The sequence below is a fragment of the Anser brachyrhynchus genome (genome assembly GCF_964034855.1).
Source record: "Anser brachyrhynchus genome assembly, chromosome: 16".
NCBI classification, from domain to species: Eukaryota; Metazoa; Chordata; class Aves; order Anseriformes; family Anatidae; genus Anser; species Anser brachyrhynchus.
The window spans coordinates 7,618,204-7,635,747 of record NC_137734.1 but is presented as its reverse complement, the minus strand read 5'-3'; the positions used below and the strand labels follow the sequence as shown (position 1 = coordinate 7,635,747).

The 17,544-nt window shown below is 40.9% G+C and overlaps 1 protein-coding gene across 5 annotated transcripts in view; it reads left to right on the top strand.

The window, feature by feature from the left end:
* Positions 1 to 281: 281 nt before the first annotated feature.
* Positions 282 to 17,544, top strand: part of TSHZ2 (teashirt zinc finger homeobox 2) — a 221,522-nt gene continuing 204,259 nt past the window's right edge. For 3 of the 5 annotated variants that reach the window (XM_080557803.1, XM_080557801.1, XM_080557802.1), the window contains exon 1: positions 283 to 1,317. In XM_080557803.1, the coding sequence (XP_080413929.1) occupies positions 1,278 to 1,317 (40 nt within the window). In that variant the 5' untranslated portion in view covers positions 283 to 1,277. Of the gene's footprint in view, positions 1,318 to 17,544 lie in introns of all 5 variants that reach the window. The other 2 variants (XM_080557805.1, XM_080557804.1) reach the window with 1 other exon arrangement.

Below are 17,544 nucleotides of genomic sequence, written 5' to 3'. Positions count from 1 at the left end.
CTTTTCTTTTCTCGTCCATTTCCTTTCCGTGTCATGTCATCCCCCGGCGGGCTGCGGACGGGCTCCAGGCGGGGGCTCGGGGGGGCTTCACCCGAACTTCCCCAAACTTCGCGCCCGGCACGAACCCGACGGCTCCCCCGGGGGCTCCCCCGGCGGGGACCGCCCGACCCCCCCCGGCCCCCCCCGTGCCCCCCCCCCGTCCTTCTCCGCCCCGCAGCGCCCCCCTCGGGACGCGGCCGCGGGTGGGTGCCGGAAGGGGGGGGGGGGGGGTGCGCGTGGGTGCGGGTACGCGCGTGGGGGGGGGGGAGGGCGAGGAGGGGGGACACGGGTGGGGGGGTCCCGGCCGTGCCGAGCCGTGTGCGCGGAGTAAATTTCCTCCTGTCATCGGGGCGCGGAGGAGGAGTTTGTTCCCGGGCGCTTTGCTCGGCGGATCGATGTTCGCTGGCATCGCCTCGCCCTGCCTGTGTGTGTGTGTGTGTGTGTGCGTGTGTGTGTGTGTGTGTGTGCGGGTGTGTGTGCGGGTGTGTGCGGGTGTGTGCGTGTGCGTGTGTGTGTGTGCGCGAGTGTGTGTGCGTGCGAGCGGCAGGCTGCCTCCCCTCCCCAGCCTCCCTGCCCGCTCCCATCTCACTCACTGCCTGGCATCTGCCAGCACGGAACCGGCGGCGCTCCGCGCACACACACACACAGCCCGCACACACACACACACACACACGCACACCCTGCACACACGCACGCACCCCGCACACACCCGCACACACACCTCGCACACCCACCCCCGGCACCGCTCCGCCATACGGCTCTGCGAGGAGGAGGAGGAGGAGGAGAGGAGAGGGAAGGGAGGAAGCAGGCAGCCCCCCCCCCCCCCGCCCCCCCAGTCTTTCCCGAGCTGCCTTTTGAATCTATCTCTCTACATATCTATTTGGTTATTTATTTCTTCTCGTTCTCTGGCGCTGTGGGCGCCTTTCATTCGCTCCTGAGCTTGGATGTTTGAATCAAAGCAAAGCAAGTGTTGCAACAGTTAAAAAAAAAAAAAAAAAAGCCAACCAAAAAAAAAAAAGAGAGAGAGAGAGAGAGAGGCAAAGAAAGAAACCTAGATCTGTAAAATAAAATAAAACCCAAACAGGTTCCTATCAGTGGAGTGGAAAGGAGGGGGGCAGGGGCGGCTTGAGGGGGGTGCCGGGGAAGCAGCTGAGAGGCAGAGGCAGAGGAACACGACTCAGGAGCGTCTCAGGGCTCTCGGATCTGGGGACAGAAGTGAGATTGGAGAAAGTAGAGCGATGCCAAGGAGGAAACAGCAAGCACCCAAACGGGCTGCAGGTAAGGAGAAGCCATCCACTTACACAGCTCTGTCTCTCCGCTCCTTCCACTCCTACCCCCCATCTTTATTATTATTTAGGGTCACCCTTGCTTTTCCGGGCTGGATCTTTATTTATTTATCCCCCTCCCCCTCCCTTTCCCTTCCTAACTCCATCGAGCCGGTTTCACTCCGGAGCGCCCAGATCCCGGCTCCGACCCGGGCTGCCCCCAGCGCGCTCCCACCGCGCTCCGGCCCCGCGGCTCCGCGCCGGGCTCGCATCCTGCCCTGGCCAAACTTTCCCCCCAACTTTCTTCTGCTCCCTTCCCCTTCTCCCCCCGGCCCCTTTCCCTACCCGAGCCCAAAGCAGCCTCCCATTCGCTTCCCGCTTCCATTTTTATTTTTATATTTTTTTTAATACATTTTATTATCATTCCCCCCCCCCCCCCCCCTCCCGTGGTGGTTTTGTTTGCAGACCGCGCGTGTCGCGAAGCGGGTCGGGGTGTTTAATCCTTTATGTCGCCGTGTTTCTGGTGGCAGTGCCGGCGTGTGTGTGTGTGTGTGTGCGCGCTGTGTACGCCTGAAATAGTACAGGGACTGTCTCTGCTGATGAACCCGGTGGGGAAGTTCAGCCTTTGATCATCAGTGGTGAAAATTGCAACAGGAAATAAAATGAAACGTTCTGACTGTTAGAAGACAATCCACATTTTCAAATCAAATTCTTCTTTTGTTTTGTAGCTGAGTTTATATATTTGCACATGCCAAGTGGTTTTGCAATTATTCTTTTTTTTTTTTTTTGTAAAGAAGAAAATAGTTTGCAACTTTGGAAGTGTTTTGTTTTGTCATTTGTAGGGTGTTCTTTTTCCTTTTGGGGCAAGAAAAAGAAACAGATGAGTGGGCCTGTATAGTAAATCTTTTCAAAGAGTTTGCTTTCAGGCTGCTTAATTGCTTTTTATTTTTTTTTAATAGTGTGGTGGGGTTTTGTTTCTGGGAAGCGCAATATGGAAGTTCATTTTTCTTCTGCCAGACCCACCCACTGAAAAATCAGCTTTCCAGTTGATTGCCAGCTTTGATTTGACATTTGATTGATCACCTGTCATCTTGCTGCCTTTGATCTATTCATTCTTGATATATATCAATAAATCACTCACCATGGTAACCCAAGTGCCAATGACGTAAGGCTTGCCCTCTAGATTCTCTTAGCCAGACACGCACAATTATTATCTTGTTTGGCTTTTAATGTAGGCGGGTTTTTTCCCTTCTTTTTTTCTTTGTGTCCTTCGTCAGATTAGTTCTCGAAAGAAAATTAATATTTCACATTTTTAGTTTCAAAATGGTCTACTAATTTTTCTTCCCCCTTCAGAATATTTTCTCTATGTATCGTATTATATGTGGGACAAAATGTATGGGCAACTTTAGTGGCATACTTGAATAAACTTTGAAAAGTAGTGCCTGGATTTCATTCAAAGGTAATCGTTATTTTTCAGAAACTGGGATGCGCATAACTTTTATAAACTTACGTATTCTACCTTATTCATATAGGTGTAGGACAATGGTATGCAGACAGAGTCTTTTGGGACATGACCAATGAATGTACCTATGCAGGTTGCTAGTGTGATTGCTAGCAAGCAAAGATCCCTTTTAGCAGTAAATAACAGTTACGTTAGAAATGCACATACATATATTCAGAAAAACTCTCTGAGGAGTTGCTATTATTGTTTTATTCACAAAGAGGTTATATCTGAGTAAGGCATTAACGTTTTCAACTTGCAGGATAAATAGCTATTTTTTCATGGATGCTGATCATCACAGTGACAGTGCTAGAATTGCTCCCTTTTTCTTTCTGTCAGGAGTACGAGGCTTCATTTTATTTTGTTTTCAAAGTAGAATTTTCACTTGCAATGTGTGTAGTATCTTTTTGTAGCAGGGGCACCCTGTTCTTTTTTAGAAACATAGACTACAGAGTAAGTAAATTCTTGCGAACAAAGCCCATACTGTTGTTTCCCAGGATTTCCCTGCTGAGAATACAGTAAGAAGATGTATTTTTATCCAGAATGTTACAGTATTTCTGAGAGTCTTAACGATGAGCTAGAAATGTGAATGACCACAATAATGTCTCTCCATCTTTATTCCCATTATAAAATGTGCATTGGTCTTCCGTGGTGCGTTTCTGTGATTGTATTTGTCCTCAGATCAATGTTGTTTCAGGTGAGCAGAATACTGCAAATGCAGTCCAGTTTCATCCAGCATAACTGATTTGAAGTAGGTTTACACGTTTGCAATAGTTCTCCAGCTTTGAGGTTGTATTTGTGTGTTTGTGGGGGTCAAGGGGGGTTTCAGAGAGCAGACGTGCCTGCTGTCTATAGTTCTCAAAACTGACTTTCATTTTCAGGGACAGCACTGAGGTTCTGTTTTGTATGGTGAAAAATATCTCCAAGTGACAGTAGACAGACTGTGCAATAAGAAATGAATTGCTCATCAAGGCTGATAGCAGATCTCTTTATTCCTTTTATTTAAAGGAGTTAGTACATTATATATTACTTAATTTTCACTTTTGTTTATTTTTGCTTGTACAAGTTCAAAGGTATCAGTTGCACTGCATTTTGTCTTGATGGCAGCAGAGATATTGAAGAGAAGTTTGCAACTTTTAGCTTCTTTAGATAGTTCACCTCCAACGGAAGAAAAATGATAAGCCTTATGATTCTGGACATGCCTGCTTTTGTCATTGCTTAAAATTAAATACTATGCACAACTGTAAATAATTACTACCATGCACTGACTTTGAAAGCAGGTTTCTAGTTTGATTAATGAATAATGTAAAGGTTAAAGAGAACCAGCGAGTGAATCAGAAGTGAAGTCCTGCTGTTAGATGAAAATCTATCTAGAGAAATATACATGGCAATTTTGTCCTGTTCTATTATTAATTTTAAGCCTTGTATTCCTAAGAAATATATTACAGACCATTGTAATGAAACAAGGTAGCGTAATTGGATTAATGGGACACTATTTATGTTTGATGGTGGGAATTTTTGCTCTCAAATTATACTTTTAAAGATACTTTATTTCATATCAATGCTGAAATTATGTCAAATGCATTTTGATCTTTCCAGGGCCGAGTCTGTTCTGAATCGTCATTCTTTTTTGAGATCGTCATATCCATTTCAATAATTCTTAAAGCAGATTTTCAGGGCTGGTTATATCAGTGCCTGCTTTAGTATCAGACTTCTGTTTACAATAAGCAACCCATTTGGGTTGTAGCTTTCCTCCAAGGGAATCACACCGGGCTTTACAAACTGTGGGCCTAATTCTTCTCTCACTCAGGTACAAAGCAAAAATAGGTTTATTCGCATGAGTGCAGTGGCAATGAGTACTGTCTGCTCCTGTGAGTAAGGAGAGACTCAGGCCCAGAAAGTGCTTCATCCTTCAACGAAACGCAGCCACCTCTGGGGTAGAACTCTTGTAACGATTCCATAACAAATGGTAATATATTAACAGAAGGGTGGAAAAAAGGTGGGAGCAAAGCAGAATTGCTATTCAGATTTTATTCCTAGGGGTATGAAATAGCTTTCAAACACAATTTCACTGGATTAAACTCTCCTTTCCCCTGCAGCTTGTTTAAATGTGCATATTTTATTTTGTGATCATGAATTGCTAGTTTGCTTTTTTAAAGCCTGCAAAGAGGAATCTGGACTTAACGCCTTTTCCGGCTGCAGTTTTGCATTTGTCTTTCTTTCTTTCCCAATAGGCTATCTGAGAACCAAAGCCCTTGAAAAGTACAGCAGAAACAGATATTGGTCACGTTTATTTTGTTTATTGGTAGTGTAGAACAAGGCAGTCTTGTTTTTGAAGAAGTCCTCACACAGCAGCAAATAGAAGATGGTTAGCGATCAGTACTTTAAGGCTGCAGTTTGCACTTTCGTAGTAAAGGTTATTTACAACAGAAACATATTTAGAAAGTGAAATCCTGCTTTTTAGAGAGCAGAGTAGATGACCAGCTAGGTCTGATACGTGCATTTCGGTGATGAAAGGAAGCAATACGTACATGTATTAATAACCAAGAGCGTTGTGGCTTTTCAGATATTATTTGTAGCCTTTATTATACGGGAATAGAAACAGTTTCCACGCAAGCAGTACTGAATGAAACTGTAGAAATGGCAGCCCTGCTTTGTTTAAACATCCTCCAGAAAAGCAAGTGCACATCAAAACCACCTAAATAGCTCATGCCTCAGAACCTTTCAGTTACTGTGCACATCACGATGCTGACAGATGACAAAAAAGCCAAAGTGTTCACAAACAAGGGAAGGCTTTACATCCCGGTTAATTAAATACATTCCAAAATAGGTACTTTTGCAACTAAAGAGCCACCAAAATTAGTAGCCATCTGCATTAAAATCTGGACCCACGCTTCTAAACCCAAAGCTGCAATGTGATTCTTTCCCATGTCAAAACTCAGGCCTGGATGGGACAATTTGAAATTGCGTTCGGTTCAGTTGTTTCCTTATTTCAGCCCGAATCTTACGTAACAAAGCACAGTATGTTATCACTATATAAAATTGGGACTCACCAAGAGTTCAGCCCCTGTGACAGTAATATAAAAGATGTTTCCATCAGTAAATGACATAGTTTTATAGCACTTGTGCAAATATGCTTATTGTCAGAAATTCTTCTGGGTAAATGCTGTCCCTTCTCTGTGCTCTCTAATCGAAAAGCCTGTTTTCTTCAGAACTGCAGGATTTTGCTATTTCCTCCCGAAGCATTCTCCTGATTTTTGCTCTCATTAGTAGCACCCACCTCCAGCAACTGTTTCCCCTAGGAGAGGTCCCTGGAGTTCCTCCGTGGCACAGGGCTGGGGTGAGCCTTTCTCCCGTCACTTTACTTCACATCCCGATGAGGACATCACTCCCAGAGAGCAACTCCAGACTCACGGAAAAAAAAAAAGGCAAAAAAAAAAAAAAAAAGCTGTCAGTTGCTGTGGCTGCAATTCCCAACTTAGCAGCAGCAGAGGGAATGGAACTGTACTCTATCAATTACAGTTGGAACCAGAGGCTAAACACTTATTGTGTTAAGCTATTGTGCAGATCTTAAGAGCTCAAATGTAAAAAAAATACCATGTCAGCTTGTGGAGGGGAGAATAAGGCCTGGTTCATCTACTGGATGACGTATTATTAGCAAATGCAAAGTAAAATGATTCAAATTCTATTTAATGCCTCTTGGGTTGAGACATGTGTGTACCATATTATGCCTTAAAAAAGATTATCCTACTGACTTTACTGCTAAAATAACCCTTTGTTTTTCCCTATTCTCTGCAAAATGAAAATATTTGTGAAGTTTTACCTCTAAAGCGTGCTCATGCAAGCAGAGAGACATTTTCATCTGTCTCCGAATCTGATACAGGAGTCAATTGGAAACACATTACACTCACAGCTGAAGTCTTACATTTCATTCGTGCAAGAGCAGTGATTTTTCATTACCTATTTAATTACAATAATTTGCATGAGAGTGGGTCCAGTTCTGCATCTCTTACTCAGCACTTTGCTTCAATGGGTAACTGCCTTGTGTAAAGACTATCTACGTAAGACTGGGCTGTTTAGCTATGAAATTAAATACACGTATTTTTTAGCAATGTTTTGCATCCAAAGAGGGACCAGATTCTACCACTAAGCTTTAAAGCATAACCTGCCTTTGAGTTCTGGCTGTAACTTGTGTTACTGAGGGTTGCACGCTGCTCTTTTCTAAGGTCTGTAGGACTGAGATGGTTTACTTGCTTGGCTAACTTCACTTCTCAAACACGTTTCCATTCTCTGCGTTAATTATTGAACACTGCTTCTTGGTACCAGTAGATGATATGGTCTTTTAAAGAATCCCTTCTAATGTGCTCTGTTATGTTGTGCACACAAGCAGCAGCTCTCAAGTAGGTGCATGAAGAGGGTTCTGCAAATCGGGAGCCTAAAAGTTCCGGGCAGTTTTAGACATCAAAATCAGTTCTTCCTTGTTAAGGTGACCTCTCACTAGAGGCCACTGGATCTTGGCACCGAGTCATTTTGACCATGTTATAATAACAGCTTTTGCAACTCAGAAATGCCTTGACAGTGAACGGTGTGTTTTTTAAGGTTTCAAGGAGAAAGCCATCATAGAATCATGCTGTTTCCCATTAGATTTACACATCCCTCTTTAACTGCTGGCTTTTCATTTGTTACCTTGTGAGGTTTTTCGGCAAAAAGAAGTGGAAAAACTGGTCTTATGATCTAAGTGTTGCATTAAGTGTTTCATTTAGGAAAATGAAGAGAATCTTTGTTTCCCAAAAATAAATGTTTTTCCCCTTTGCCCTAGGAAAAATAAAGTCACAACAATAGTTACAAAATGACAGGATTAGATTGTGAAAAATGCATACTTTATAATGTGCAGCACCCGATGGTTTCAGTTATTGGTAAAATTCTACAGCTAAATGGAACATACAGTCCTAAACGGATAGGAAATAGATCCCCCTCAGGTATGCACGCATACATACCTGCAAAAAGGGTAGCCAAGTGCCTGCCTGGGAGAGGGATGCACTGTTCTTACTGATACAAGCTGGAAAGCTCAGTATTTTAAAGCAGGTTTTGAGAATTCCACTAATACTTGCCCATGTGTTAAACTTTGTGTGATATTGGAAGTTGTGTTGACTGAAAGTCATTTGTTAGTATTTTCTTTAAACCTTCAGCTCTTGGAGTCTGGTGATTAACCAAATGCCGAATATACATTCTAAAGGGAAAATTTATTTTAACTCCCCTGCCATGGAGAACTAGAAAGCTTAAAAACATGCAGCCTAAAAGTTCTTATGCCAGAAGAAAAATACAGCATTCTCAAAGTGACTGTTTTTAGTATCTCATAATTTTCAGCTTGTCTCATGATTTTTGAGGGTGTGATTTGTGATTTTTGAATAAAGAAGGTTGGCAATATTGTGTTTGACTGATTCTCAGGATGAACTGTGCTGTATGTGAATGTGTATATAATTATATATGTATGCACACATAATACCAGTAAACAAAATACATAACATAATGATGTAGTGGAGTTATGTGAAGTGTGGCTCTGAATTTGTATTGCTGTAAACAAAGCAGTTTTGGCTTTGAAAGATCAGACCATTGGTTCTCGAGGAGTGGCTTTCAATTGAAGTTTCATGGAGATTGTTTTTAGTGGCAATTAAATCTAGAAAGTTAATAGCCAGAAACTGTTCTTTAAAGCCTAAACACATGCAAGACCTATGAGGAATGCACAGCCTGTCTTTTTTTCAGATATAATCAGGCTCAACTTTATTGAAAAAAAATTTACAACTAGCAACATTAATGCCGTATTTTTATTGTATTAATGCAAATGAGATGCTGACTTCTTTCTTTCATCTCCACGGCTTGTATCTATTATAGCTGTATCTTATTCCTTTCTGTGTCTTTTTTCCCTGTGTTCTGTAAACTGTATCGTCTAATGATACTGAGGCTCATTAAAGTTACTCACAATGGTAGAGACTATTGGAAGCATCCTCAGCTCTAGATGGCAATAGAAAAGCAAAACTACTGAATATATGGGGAAAACCGATCCAGATCAACCCTTCCATTCCCATTTTGTGAAACCCTTGAAAGTGACAGGTCAAATTAGAGGAAAAAACTTGCAGGAAGGACTATGTAATGGAAAGAACAGGTCATTTTTAATATACATCTCTACCTGACAAAGATGAAAAGCAATAAAGTTTAAGGAGCTTTCTGGCTCTTCCTGCATCTCTCTCAAAAGACTCATTTAATTGAAAAGCCTGTTGTGCTTGTTTTTAAGCATGTAAAAGAGAAAAGGGCCGGTTTTGCACAAGGCCTAATATTCCATAATATAATCAGAACGGTTACTGTTGTTTTTTGTTTGTTTGTTTGTTTGTTTTTAAATCTCTCTGTTCATATAAAATTAAGACCTACTTATCTCAAATTGTAGTAAATTTCGTTCAATATTACTTGCATAACTTAAAAAATGCTATTAAATATTCCCAAAGCAACTTTGCTGAAGTGATATTTGGACTGTTTATGTGGGATCAGTGTGGAATTTCTGTAGAAAAGAAGCAGCACACAGTTCTTGGTGTTAATGAAAATAAATAAATTTGCTGGAATACCTTGATAGCAAAGATTTTTCTAGTGAAAGAGCAGATAAAAATGAAAATCTGCACTTTGGTGCAGTTTGATATGTGCAGAGAACAGAACTATTTCTATCACTGACCCTCCACTTGGAAGAAGTCTTATTTTTATTTTTAAGAAAGGAAAGATTTTACTCTGTATATAAACAATTTTGTGTGAATAGCACTGGGAATCACAACTACAATTCATAAGGTCTCCAGTTTTCTTTGTACATATAGGAAGAACTCATTTACTTCCTGCAGCGTGAGTGGACAAAAAAAAAGCTGGATCTTTTCATGATGTACAGTTTTGTACTGAAGAAACATAATCTTATTCTAGCTGTTATGTTTGTCTTCCAAAATTAATTTTTTATGTGTTTTTCAGCCATGTCATAACATTTATGAGCACAGTACAAGTAGCATTAAATTAACATGTGAAAGGAGAAAGATGCTAAGTAGTTATATTGATCATCTGTAGCATTAAATGCTAAAAATTAAAAGCTTTCTAGTGCTTTTGATTAGCTGCATGGTTCCTGCTCATATATGTGCACTTTGATAGGAAGTAGATTAATATTTCTTCACACTTAGCACCTTTCTTCCAAGGATTTCTTATTAATGCTATGTACTCCATATAATAACCACAGCGTAGTAGAATATTTTGTCCCCATTTTACAGAAAGGCAAATTGAAGCCAGAAATCATTAACTGATTTGCTCAAGGTCAAACAGCATTTGCTCCTAATTCCCTGCTCTACATACTAGATCACATTTATATTGTAAGCGCACTTCCAACAGAAAAAGACTGGGCTCCGTTGACTTCCAGTCCAAGGTATCATTTCTAGGAGGATAGTTTTAGTCAGCATAATTTAAGTTTTTAATTTCCCTATGTTATCCTCAGATGCATTTTTGGTCAGTGATAAGTTTCAGAACTGGAGAATTTGATTACGGTTACTTTTCTGCCCATATAATGCTCTATATTTCTTTGTCAGACCTGGGATCCAGCTTTGTATTTCTGACAATATATAATGCATTGTTCTGAGAAATATGAAAAGTGTAGTCTAATTATAACCTAACAGGACATACACATTTTCCTCCACACAGTCTGCCAGAGGTGGTTGGAAATCTCTGGTAATAAACTTTAAGGCTCTGATTTTTGTAAGTCAGCTTCTAAAGTTAAGGGTCTAAATCCTTATGTGGGCATCTAAAGAGAGACTTGAATTTACAAAAGCGTTTAGCCCCGAGCAGTTCCCATGGACTTGCTCCATTCCCTCTTGTGTGAACAGGAATTGTTAAGCCTCGATCAAGGGCAGCATTATTTTTCTAAACAGAGATGTATGTATTGCCTATAGAAGAAATATGATGCAAGTAATAGCCTATGGATTCATTAAGGATTGTTTATGTTTATTTTCACACCATATTACCTTTCGGGAATGGTCATTTCAGCCATTATATTGACAAGAACTCAGAATAAATCTTAGGTAATATAGGGCTAATCCGCCTTACCTGGGAGACCACCTGCTACCCCCTCTAACAGAGGCCAGAGCATTCAGGGCTGAATCACCAGGTAGGGCTTTCTTCTCTGGAGCTGGGGAAATGGGAAGTTCTACCATGGCTCCTTTTCGTGTGGAAATTAATGCCTGCCTCTATGTCTGAATAGTCGGTTATTAGAGTTTGTATTCAAATTCCCAGGATGGGAATTTGTCTCTCTGTGATAATTGATATAATAATATATATTTTTAGTGGTCCAAAGTCCTTGAGCTTGAGCCTTGTATATGTAATTTATGTTTATTTCTTGCTGTTATTAACTGTAATTTAGTTGTTGGCGCCTTTCATTGCCTTAGATTGAAGGGAGTGTCTCTATCCCATTGCCCCTCCACAAACAATGCCCTTTTAGGGTTCCTTATCCTGTATCCTTGCCCAGACATTTCCTAGCCTGTCAAATACTGTCATTTTATTCCTTACAGATCATCCACAGTACGTCTCCTGTTGCACACACAAATAAGGAACAAATGCAATCAAGATGCATCATCGTTTAGCATAACAAATAAAAGCCGATCTGTGCAGATTTCCCTTAAAGCATCTCTTAATATGTATTGTCAAAATGTCTAAAGATGTCTTTTACTCATAAGCGTTTAATTATTTGTGACAATTAAACTAATATTCAGAGCAGGAAAAAAATGAGGGTATTAAATATTTTCTCTTGTCAAAAGCTAACAAAACATCACCTGACGTACCAAACTCCTTCAATTTTGTATTTTAAACATACTTTGTAACAGGAAAAAACTCCTAAACACAATTGCAGGGCCCCATTTCGCAATCCTGGAATTTATATTGAATTTGAGGAAATAGTACTTTTGAAACCAGACCAAAATTAAGAGCACATCATTAAAATATATATCAGTAATGAGTGGCTGAATACTTGATGATTAAGAAGGAGTTCCTATCAATTTTTAAGTCTGCACTTAAATTTAAGGCCAAGAACCCCCTTTGGCTGAATCAGGGGCTCAGACCTGGGTTTTGTAGGCTCAGCCAATTATTGTCTTACTTGCAGATTAGAAAAAAAACGGCTCATATAACACAGACCGAGTCATCAAGCTTCTCTGTGTTCTGAATTATAGATTTTTTTGTTTTGTTTTGTCTGATCATTCCTCTGACTGGGTGGATTGCTTGAACCGTGCTGTGGATGGGGCAGAACAAGCAGCTAGCATTGCTGCACAGGCCTCAGTTCTGTAACCTGCTGGGCAGCACTTTGACGTGGAGAAAGTTCAGCTATATGATAACAAAAAGAGAAAAACAGGGAAGAGCTAGAAAAGAGCAGAAAACCAATGGAGGTCTTAAAAGGGCTGATGCTGGGAGTACTGCATAGCCCCGGGCATAGCAATAATATCTGTCACGGGTGCAACAATTCCTGTAGCCCAGATTGTTTGGGGGTTTCTGTTGAAAGGCTTGATTTCTACTGGTTCTAATGTTTCCAGATCTGAGCTGTTCAAAGCAACATTTTCCATTGCCAAAATCTGTGTTTCCTTTATTAAAATGTTTTTCCTGAAATTTAGGGTAGGATGTTGTTTGGCAAAAGTTTAATAAAAGACGTATGTCAGGGTTTTTTTTTTCCAAAGCTGTGGGACCACTGCTTTCTGGCAGTGACGTGAACATTTTTCAGAGATATCTTCTGCTTTCCCTGAAAAAAAAAAAAAATCCACCCAAATTTGTCTGACTTATAAAGTCTAAAAGTTGCTGTTGCCAAAGAATTTTTAGAAGGTGACACAGCATTCTCCAAGCATGCCATCTCCACCACGCATGCTCTGTTCTCAGTTTCTCTTTTTCAATTACAGTCCCTTAAAATATGTGTTAGCTGGGGATAAGTAGGACAATTGCTTACCCTGCTGCAGGAATGGCTATGGGTCTGAGCAGTCAAAGGAGTGAGGAGATTGCCCCGAGTGTGCTAGGTGGTGCCCTGACCAAGACGGGGCCTGTGTGACAGCAGCTTTTCCACACCTCACATCAGCGCTTGCGGTGGTCAGGGGAAGGCGGGCTACCCCAGCACTGCCTTTGTGTGGAGAAAGTTACTTTAAAGGTGTCCAAGATGTGCTCCCTGTCTGTGAAATGGAGATGGCAGCCTGCTGTCACCAAGGGCCGTGGCAGGAGTTGAGGCCTGGAGGAGCTCTGCGCTGTAGGTAGGCTGGAACAAAGGGTGGAAAATACTGGCAGTTACAAAGCTGTTGTACTAAAAGAGAGCAGCTTAGAGAAAAATACAAAGAATAATGCCAAGGGTTGCAACCACAGATATCTGTTTAGATAAAAAGGGCCTGTTAGTTTGAGATCTGTTCTCATGCTGCAACATGCAAATCGCAGATGGCCGATCACTGTGTCGCTGTGGAGGCAACCGCCATTTACCTCAGCAGGCGCTAGGCCCTTGCAACACCGACTTTTGTTTCTCTTGGGGCATGGCTTTGTATTTTATTCTATTTGTTGCTCTATGGGAGATTTTTTATAGAAATTGAATCTTTCTATCTGGAAGCCAGTGACAAAATTTGAACCAGGAGCAGTGAGAGCGGAGCAGGATGTTGTCAGGGCACTGTGAAGTTTTGTGTCACCTCCCAGATGTTGTATGTTAAATAGCTAGAATCCTGAGAATGTTAATCTAGAAAACAGTCACCCTCACATTACTCTTTTGCTGTTTCTATGAACTTATTAGATATTTTATCATCTTGTGATTTGGGTTAAACAGAGGTAAATCACTTGGAGTAATATTTATGGGGGGAGGGGGAATGTTATGACACTGACATCTGGGTTTCCACTTGTTTGGACTAGGGACATTTTACCTTAATCATTCCCAAACATCTCTGCTAAAATACCTTCTTTCCTTTTTTTATCACCTATAAGGTATAGCCAGACAGGTTTTCAATTGGTGCCTGCGTGTTAGGGTTGAGTGCTGAAATTTGTTGTTGGCGAGGATACGAAAAGTCTCATTCTTCTATTTGTCCTCTTTCATTAAGATTGTTTGGAAACATTTCAATTCAGTTAAAATGCACTATTTTCAATATACAAAGTATGTATAGGGGAACAAGGGACTGATTATGAGTTTCTCCAAGGAAATATGCATCTCTTAGTCATCGTCCTACAACTGGGAAAGTTCTAATGCATGACATCTATATAATTTAACCTAATAATTTTTTTTTTTAGAGTGATGTAATGTGGAGAGTGACCTGGACTTTGTAAAAGTTCCCCTACTTACTACAGATTCCCAAGGGCAATGTAACATTCTAGACAGTGTTTTATATGCCCTGATTAAAATATAACATATTTTTGCATTTCCTGTGCAGTGACCTGTTAGTGCTCATAGACAGAACACTTAAAGAACAGTTACAAGGAGACATTTCCAAATGTGCCTAATATGCAAGAGTTTTTATAACATTCTTATTTCATTTGAAATTGCAGCTACAGCAGGAACCATTCAGACGGCGCATTGATTTAACTTTTTAATCCACTGTTTTGCTACGTCAAGTAAAATAAATGTTTGTTTTTAGCTCCGTTTTTTTGCATCGCTAAAACTCATAACTACTTGCTTTAAGCTTGGGATTCTAAAGGGAGCTACATTATCTGAGATTTAGAGCTCACTTTTTGTAGCTGCTTTCTCACAACTCCCCCAAGAAAAAAAAAATACAAAAGTACTACTTTAGCAAAAAGGGCTTTTATATCTCTATCAATTATAGAAACACCAGCTGCAGTAGATTACAAATGTGTTTGGCTGATTGTGATGTTGTGTGGGGAAAACTGTCACAAGGAGCTGGATTCTGTTCTCCCCGACAGCACCGGGATGTCGCACAGCTCCCCGGGCTGCAGCCGGCACTTCTGTCAAAGCTGGAGTGGGCAAGAACAGGATCCGGCTCGGAGACTGCCAAATTGCATACTGCCAAATCTAGCTCCCTACTTGTGCACATGTCCTGGTGCTAGGAAAAAATATGGAGCTGTTGAACGCGAACGCAAGTGCTAACCGCGTGTCATTGTGTATGCGTTTTTCTGAGCGCTGAAGAAAAAGCCATGCCAATACATCTATAACCTGGACCAGAAACCTCTGGGGAGAATCAGTACAGTTATTGGTGTTCTTTATTTTTTATATCCAAGATATTTGTTTAGTTTTACATGCTCGAAGAACAAAGAATACCACAAAACAGAAGTTGTTTGACAGGCCCATAAAGGTAGAGGAGTTGGCAGTCATGCAGTAAAGAAATAGGGTTTCAAGATAAGCAATGCAAGATGGGCAATTTAGCATTTTGGTGGTGTTGAGCTCAAGAAAAATTAGTGTATCGAAGTGTGTGCAGGTCATATCACACCGCTAATATCCCGGGACAAAAGGGTAGCAGCATAAGGGCTTTCAGTTGGTTGCGTCTTAGTTACTGTTTCATTTAGCTTATTGTACTTTGAGTCACTCTGGGAGTACTTGGTTGGGCACTGGTTTATTTTAACAAAGAGAAACTGACATAGCAAAGTTCTCTGTATATTTTACAGTGAAAATGCAGTTTTCTATTTTCATTTAATCCCAGGAATGTTGGCATTTTCCAGGCTGTCAAACAAACGAGTGCACTGGAGGACAGTTAGATGTGTCTGTCTAGATCGTCTATCTAATCTGCCTCATTTCTAATGTGCCCATCACCGTAGTGTCTAGGCGGAAAGTATCTGCCCTGATTTTGCTTTTTGTCTTTATTGGCTGTGGTAACTTAATTGAGTCGTAAGAGCTTTCAGATCCATCTGCAAAAATAATAACAAAAACATTATCAGAATAATGATTCATTTTTGCACTTATACTCAGAATTTCCTCTTCCTCTTCTGAGTGTATTTGGCTAGTTGATTACTGTTGCGTTATCTAGAAGAGGTTATATTTTGAAGGTGTTGTATTAAATTGGAGTTTTACCTGAGCCAGCAGTGACTCAAAACTTTATTTGGCTTCTGAAGTGAATTCACTCATGTCCTCTAACTTGCTCCTGCTGTTCTCTGCAGAAGCTGATTTCAGTTATTAAGCTACTCAGTTTTAGCAACTGCATCTGTTCTATGACCCTTTGCCATACAAAACATAGGTAAAGGTAATAAAAAGAAATCGAAATTGTGGCTTCAAAAATTATATATTTGTTTGTGAGCCCTGGTTTCTGTTGAATTTAATTACTTATCTCCCTGCCAATTAGGTAAAAATGCATCGTAAGACTTAAGTGAGCAGTTTTTCAAAAGCAGACGCCTGAGATCCATAAGGGTGAAAAAAATCTGCTCTTGATTAGATGTACCCATGCATGCAATTATCAAAATCTGCATGCACTTGTGGGGAGAACGTGCTGCAGCAGGGCATTGTGGAGTTGCCAGTGCGAACAGTTGGGGTGAATAGTTACGGTAAGTTTAGGAACATGCCTGCTGGCCTTACAGTGGCATCTGCACGGTCATGTGCCACCTTCTGCTTTTGAAAAATGTGGCCTAAGTAGTTATCAGTCTGCAGAAGTCAATAAACTCTTGTGTTGAAGAGTCCAAGTAAACAGCGTGGTGCTCACTGAGGAAACGAGTTCATTGAAAATGCTGCAAATGTAGCTTTCTCAGCTATAATTGAATTTGATCTAAACTGTACAGTTACACACAACCCCGTTTTTACTCCTCTCCTACATGTGTTGAAAGTGTCTCTATAAACCTACCCCTCAAAGCTGATTTCATTGAGAGCCAGACGTTTCATACGTGACGGTGATTTCTAATCCCATCTGGACTGGCAGATCGTAGATTCCCAGGCTGTGGCCTCAGCATGTAACTTGGGTTCACACATGCAGAGTAAACCATTGCGCTGGCTGTTCAGTTAGTCCTGGAGTGGTCAAGTACAAGACAGATTAGTCTTTGCGAGATTTAATTTCATCTTCCAGGTATTTTCAGTGGACTGGAGCATGGACATGATTACATTTCACAGATTTTTGTATGATTTAGAACAAAAATTATTAGCAGAGCTGGCTCAGCAAGGAATTTCTGATGTAATCTATACCAGTTACAAGGAAGGGGTGTGGTAATAGGGAAAGAAAAAGGAGGGCTAAGTGTTTATCCCGGTTGACTGAGACAGAAAGCAGGACTGGCAGGATGACAAACTGGCATAACCTTACACTAGAAAGTGCAACGATTCCAACAAAAGTTCCAGCCATAACGAGTAGCTTTTAAAAGAGCCAGGCATAGGAAAGGACTGTTTCTTGGTGCATTCTTCAGCATAGCTGAAGGAGGCAGGAATGAGACTTTTGGACTCAAGGTCTGTATCGTAGAGTGTCTTTAGGCACCATGGCGGATTTATGTTAAATAAGTGTTAAGAACTGGGTTTCAGGGCTTTGGAGTGGGGGAATGGTTGAAAAGACATCTGAAAAATATATTAATGTTAGATACATGACCACTTAATTTCCTCAGTAACAGTACTGTAAAACATTTTTTCATCAGCTCTGTTAGGAACAATGACAGATGAACGTTAAGCATTTCTGAGGTTTTCTGTAGCTCAGATATAAATACTCCATACTTCTCTGAAGGTTTCAGGATCCTGTATAAATAGCAGAATTTCCCAAGCTCATATTCCCACCTTCCCCATGATGCAGACGTTTTTCCTTATCCCTGTTTCCTCTG